Source organism: Struthio camelus, chromosome Z (genome assembly GCF_040807025.1).
Source record: "Struthio camelus isolate bStrCam1 chromosome Z, bStrCam1.hap1, whole genome shotgun sequence".
In the NCBI taxonomy this organism is placed as follows: domain Eukaryota; kingdom Metazoa; phylum Chordata; class Aves; order Struthioniformes; family Struthionidae; genus Struthio; species Struthio camelus.
Window position 1 is genome coordinate 22,609,362 of NC_090982.1, and position 6,000 is coordinate 22,615,361.

Genomic DNA, 6,000 nt, shown 5'->3' on the forward strand with positions numbered 1-6,000 from the left:
TCTAAGGACAGCAGCTCCTACTCTTCAGATAAAGGCTCTATTAAAAGATCTTTGCATTCTACAAGAAAATAGCAGCAGTTCAGGGATGAGAGGATAACTTAAGGAAAAAAATGACTCTTTTTGCTTAACTTCTTTCCCCTGTCTACAGATGTAAGACATACTTTAAAAAAAAAAAAAATCAGAAAACAGAACGCAAATTGTGATAGACTGAAATGAACTCTCCTCATAGATACTTTGCTGTCCCAGAAGTTTATCTGCTACCTTTGCCTCCTTAAGAGGCACCTGGTGCTCCACAAATCACAGTAGTCTTTCAGATTTTCATTAGTGTTCTCACTGAAAAATACAACTTCAGCTTTCAAAATAAGCACAGTATTCAATCATTTCGTGTCCAGTCACGTCTGCTTTCTCAAGTTTAATACTACCAGTCCAGAAGAAAGAAGTTTTTACACGAAAGTTATTTACTCCATCAGATGTGGCCTGGTCATGTTTCCTCCACCTTGCCAACTTTACCACTTTTAGTAGTTCCACACGCCAGTCAACCATAAGGCTTTACTGCAGTTTGCACTGACTGGTAACTCAACAGCCACAACAACCCCATCTTTTTCTATATCCCCTGTATCTCTTTTTCCTCTCTCTAACAAGGACAAAGTAATGTTAAATAAATAAATTCAATGGGAACATGTTAGGCATGGTTTCTTCTACTCTCCAGGAACTAATAAAAACTTAAGTTTTATGTTCTGCATCTACTTTGCTTTCAAATTTGGCCAGTTAACCAAGGGGATCCAAAGGGGAAGGAAGGAAGCTTCAGGAAGCCAACTAAGAAATTGAAGTATGTGAAAAAGAGAAATTAACCATCTTGGAACAGTAATATAAACTTAAGAGTAACCTTCCTATAAACTTAGAGTGTCCCTACCTTGAAGAGGTGGCCTTTAGGAAAAAAGTACCACCAACAGACACAGCTGCTTACGCTACAAATTTCTGTCAAAGTCATGACACATTTTATTAAAATAAAGAATGCTGTTCTTCAGAAGTAAATAGTCTAATTTTAAATTATTAAAGAAGGAAATTATTATATATGCTTAGTTTTCCCTTCACTCTTTTCTCATCTACACTGCTGGAAGAGCCTGCCTCTCATTTTAGAAGCAGATACGCTGTGAAACTTGGAGAGGCCAGAACAAGAACAGGAAAAACCAATGAGACAGATGTGCCAAAACACAAACGCTTAGAGTAGGCTGACAAAATAAGTTCAAACTGTAGGTACTTCAGCTGAGCAGGATCTAGTTCTTAAAGGGACACAAACATCCAAATCAGATAAGGATGTTTTCTGAATATTATCATCCTTCATGCAAGGAAGTGCATTCAGTATCCCTTACCAGCTCCATATTCCCAAATTCTTCACTTTCTAAGGTGAAAGAGGTGCAGAGTGGCTTGTTCCAGGTTCTCAAGGTCTCTAGGGGCAGTGCAGCTACAACAGTTTTTCCCCCTTGGCATTCTTTTTCAGGTCAGAGTTATCAGATAGAACTAGTGAGAAGTAAAGAGAGTAAACATTAGTGAGAGAATGGCTGCAGGATTCTTTAATTTAGATTAAGTATATTATTATGTTAAGCCACTGATGAAAGCAAGCACCCTAGTAGAATCTTTGATTATCTGTGCAGTAAGCTGTTGCTGCAATGAACAAAGAAGTAACTTGAGTACCTGAACAGTGTACCTAGCAGCATTGAACAGTTTTTGACTTAAATATCACTACTGAAGACTTCCACTCCTTTTTGATGTTTGTTCTAAAGATAAACTGTCCAGGGTCTTAAAGCCAGCCTATGCAGTATCCATGTCTTGTCAGATGAGCTTACAAAACAACAGCTGGTAACACCAGATGTTCTTTATGTCAATTTTCCTTAATAGGTTAGTTTAAAGCTGAAGGCACAAATTAGCTGAACTGACCAAGTTGTCCTTAACATAGGCCCAGGAGTTAACAACCACTGGGAGGGCACCAAATCACTTTCAGCTCTGGATGTAATCCCTAGGCTAGCTGACTGTGACCAAACAAGACATTTTTATAGCAACTAGATACTTCTTGATGATGATCCTTTTCGTCTGGCCACAACCCTCACCCGCATAAGGCCAAGGGTGTTTTTTTATTTAATGGATAGGGAATCCCCAAGTAACCAATTAAGCTGGCTTTAAGACTTTGAAAAACCAGGGCAGCACAGAGTGAACTTAATGGGAAGCAGATCTGGCCCACTACTTTAAGTAATCTGTAAACAGGGGGGGGGGGGGGGGAAAAAGGGGGAGAGGGGGGAGTAGGGGACAGCTTAAAGTTTTCCTTGAAGACTTTGTAGTGGCTGTTCTTCAGTGAATGCTATTTTACCCTTAAACTTCTCTGTCCTAGATTTGCCACCTGTTCCAAAAAATCCTAATATCCAGTTACGGAAGAGCTACTACTTTTAGTAGGCAAAAATCAATGTTATATTTATTTCAGAAAGAGAACTCCAGTATTTTAAGTGCTTATGGCACATCTTCTGAGTTCAAAACTAGACACAACACTGGTGTACGCTTTCACTCCGTGATCACGTAACATCCAGGGAACTGTTTCCTAATAGAGGAAGATCACACAAACTTGAACACCAAGGAAGAAATTTAGGAGAATCCTGAGTTGAATAATCCTTTGTTTTCCCAGAAAAGCATACCTACACAACACTATCTCATCAATACAGCTTCTTAGGCTTAGGTTGTTTCCTCCTCCACCCTCCCTGCCAAAAAAACCCACCACCCAGATTACTAAAATTGTATCATCTGAGAGGGGAAGGGCAGAGATTTATTTACACCTTACACCACCTCCTGTTTATGCCCACTGGCAAGCCATAGCGATAGGACAACAGGGCATAAGTCTGCAAAAAATTATATAAAGATGGTATCAGGCGTTTCCTTGAACTACAAGGGGCAACAGAAAACCATACATTTGCTCATCGTGGGCTACAGTAAGGAGGCTACCTGCATTTCAGACTTCAGCTTTGAGTAGGCTTCTTGCTAGCCAAGCTCCTATTAAGCAGGAAGCAACTTCAAGGTTTAACTGAACATACTCCACTTCAGAGATGCACAAAAGTATTTGCAAGTTCCAACTAACCAAAACACTATGTTAAAAAGTTATATTCATATAGTACTAAGCATGTACACTTAAGTCTGGCAATAAATAGTTCTCCCATCTGCCATGTTCCAGGTAAACAACAGTATTATTTAGAAGCATACAGCTCTTACGGACAAAGCTAAGAGCTCCTCGGCTTAAGTTGCCCATAGTCACACCACTGCAACTTCGACACTTTTAAAAAGGCTGAGACACGGGCTAGGTGTCTTTAAGTGCCTTAAATGCTGAAATCACCTGTAGCTTATTAGGAAATATATTGTGGTGAACCTGTAGGCACAGAAAGCCAATGGTCTAGACAACTTGTTACAGAAGCAGTGACTAAACTATCCCAAGATCAACCTGATACTCCTGATGACCCCAGCCTCCTCCCTCCCTTTCTTAACTCGTAGACCTTACCAAAAGAAATTCAAGTGTTCACTCCTTTACCAACTATGGTCCACTCAAAACTGTTTCAGACTCCAGGAAGTCAAGTAGAAATCTCTGCAAAGAATATGAACTCTTTGGAGCTCATCTGGAGAAAATGAGGCCATCTTTGTACACTATAGCTCAAATTAAGTGTTTTCCACGTGCATTTATGTCTTCCTTTCCGTTTGTTTATATGACAGCTTCTTTTCCTCTACGAGATTAAGTACTGAGACTTAATAGCAAACTGGGTGAAGAATATTCTTCCCTATTGTCTAGGCAGGGCAGCTGGGCTACAGCTAAGTTGCTAACTCCCTACCTTGGGAGCACCAAGAGCTGATAAATAACTTGTTGACACTGATACTGCTCCTTATATTGCCAACAAATTTTAAGCCTCTCAGAGACCACTGCCTGTGCTTGGCACTCCAAGATTTTGCAGTGATTCACTCAAGTATATAATGATGTTTTAGAGCTCTCACATCCTCTTCACAACATGCCTGTATACTATAGTCTTAGGAAGTAGGAAGTTTGACTGCATGCTTCGTAATACAGACTAATACCTGTAGTATTTGACTAACACATTCTTAAGTCTTTCATAAGATCTCCATCTGTCAACTCAGAGCAAGAATAACAAACTGCCTTTTGTGCTCTGTCCCAAGAACCGCTTCTGCAACTGTCAAACACAAAACATGAGTGTTCAGCAGAAGCCCACCACATAGTAAGTACTGCACTCACATTTGTCAGTGGCTGTGGCATATGCAACACTACCTTACCTCACAGATGGCTCACTGACTTGTTTTCAAAATGCACCCCAAAGTTAAAAAAACAAAAAAGCACAGAAACAAAAACACATGCATCCCTCTACTGCTATTACGCAATCACAAGACTTATAAGTTCTCTTCAGCAAAGCTTCGCCCAAGCCACGATTTAAGAATCTTTCTGAGCGAGTTGCCAACTGCAACCAATGCTAAAACAATATTAGAGCATCAGTCAGAAGTCAAATCAGTATTAATGCATGCACATTCCCAGCTGCGAGCCACTTGCTTTTAAACGTCCTCTCCACTTAAGGCTGCCTCAGTTCTGCAGGAACCTCTCTAAAGCTTGTCCAGGAGATCCCTCCACTACCACTAACTTTCTGAGACGTACTATCAACACTTCTGCAGTAGTTTTTTCCGGACTGATAGGGAAAAAGAGAAAGAAAGTTCAGATGGCAATTTTAAGGTACTCAGTTTCCCCATTAAATGGGGATTTCCATCTGGATGGTTAAGGATCTTTAACCAAGATAACAGGAAAGTGATCATCTGCAGACTATAATAAGTCTTAAACCAGCTATTACTCTATCTTGTAATACTTCCCAACTACAAAAACTACATAATTTTTCCGGTGCAGACCCCATGCGCTCCGGGCCTACTAGAAAGCAATTTTCTCCTTTGAAACAACTTATCGCCAGGGCAGGAACATCTTCCACAGGGGCAGTCGCTGGCGGGTAAGAGAAGCGCGATGCGGCGCGGAAGGCGCCGGGCTGCGCTCCCGCCGCGGGCGGCAACCTGCCTTGCCAGGGAGACCCGCCAGGAAGGGCGAAAAATTACAAAAAAAAAAAAAAAAAATTAAGAGAGAGCGCGAAGGGAGGAAAGCGCAGCCGGGGGGGGGGGAGGGGGGGGGGCCGCGCCAACGGCCCAACGGCCGCGGCCCCGCCCGGCCCTGGAGCAAGTGGCTCGCCGCCCGGCCGAGCGCGGCGGAGCGGGACGAGGCGACCGGCCGCCGGCTCCCCCGCCCGGCCCCGCGGCGCAGGTAGGGGCGACCCGGCCCGGCCCGGCCCCGCGCCCGCCGCCCGCCGGCTACCTCCTCCTCGCCGCCGCCGCCGCTGCTGCTCCCCTCCGTGCCGTTTCCTACGCTCGCCATGTTCCCGCTCCGCTCGCCGCCGGGTCGGACCGGGCCGGGATGACTGAGTCCACCACCGCTGCCCTACCCCGCCCCGCCCCGCCCCGCCCCAACGGCCCGTCTGTCCGTCCGTCTGTCCGTCCGTCCTCCCGCCTCGCGCAGCGCGCAGCACTTCTCCTCGCCGCCGGCCCACCCGGGGCCGCCGCACGACTCCCGAGGCCGCGCCCCCTCATTTGCATGGCAGGCCCCGCCCCCTCCCGCCGCCGCCGCCGCCGCAGCCGGTCGCGCCCGCGCTTCCTCGCGGCGCCCGGGCTGCCGCCGCGCTGCCCGCCCCTCCCCCCGCGCCGTCACGGCCCCGCGCGGGGCGCGGCCGCCCTCGACGCCCGGAAAGTGGGGGTGGGGGGGGAGGAGGGTGGGTTGCGCGGGCTGGCGTTGCGGGGGTGAGTTTTATAAGAGAAGGCGAGTGTCCCGAAAGGCGGCCTTGCTCCTGCGGCCGTGGCCTGGGCTGGGGGCCAGCGCGGGCTGCCCTCAGGCCCGGCCGCCCGCCCCTCAGCAGCCCCTCGGCGCTCCGTGGCGCC

The 6,000-nt window shown here is 46.5% G+C and overlaps 1 protein-coding gene across 2 annotated transcripts in view; it reads right to left on the minus strand.

Moving 5' to 3' along the window:
* Nucleotides 1–5,628, minus strand: part of TTC39B (tetratricopeptide repeat domain 39B) — an 81,259-nt gene extending 75,631 nt beyond the window's left edge. The window contains exon 1 of one of the 2 annotated variants that reach the window (XM_068927829.1): nucleotides 5,384–5,628. In XM_068927829.1, the coding sequence (XP_068783930.1) occupies nucleotides 5,384–5,443 (60 nt within the window). In that variant the 5' untranslated portion in view covers nucleotides 5,444–5,628. Of the gene's footprint in view, nucleotides 1–1,373; nucleotides 1,444–5,383 lie in introns of those variants that run through there. The other variant, XM_068927831.1, reaches the window with a different exon arrangement.
* Nucleotides 5,629–6,000: the final 372 nt, after the last annotated feature.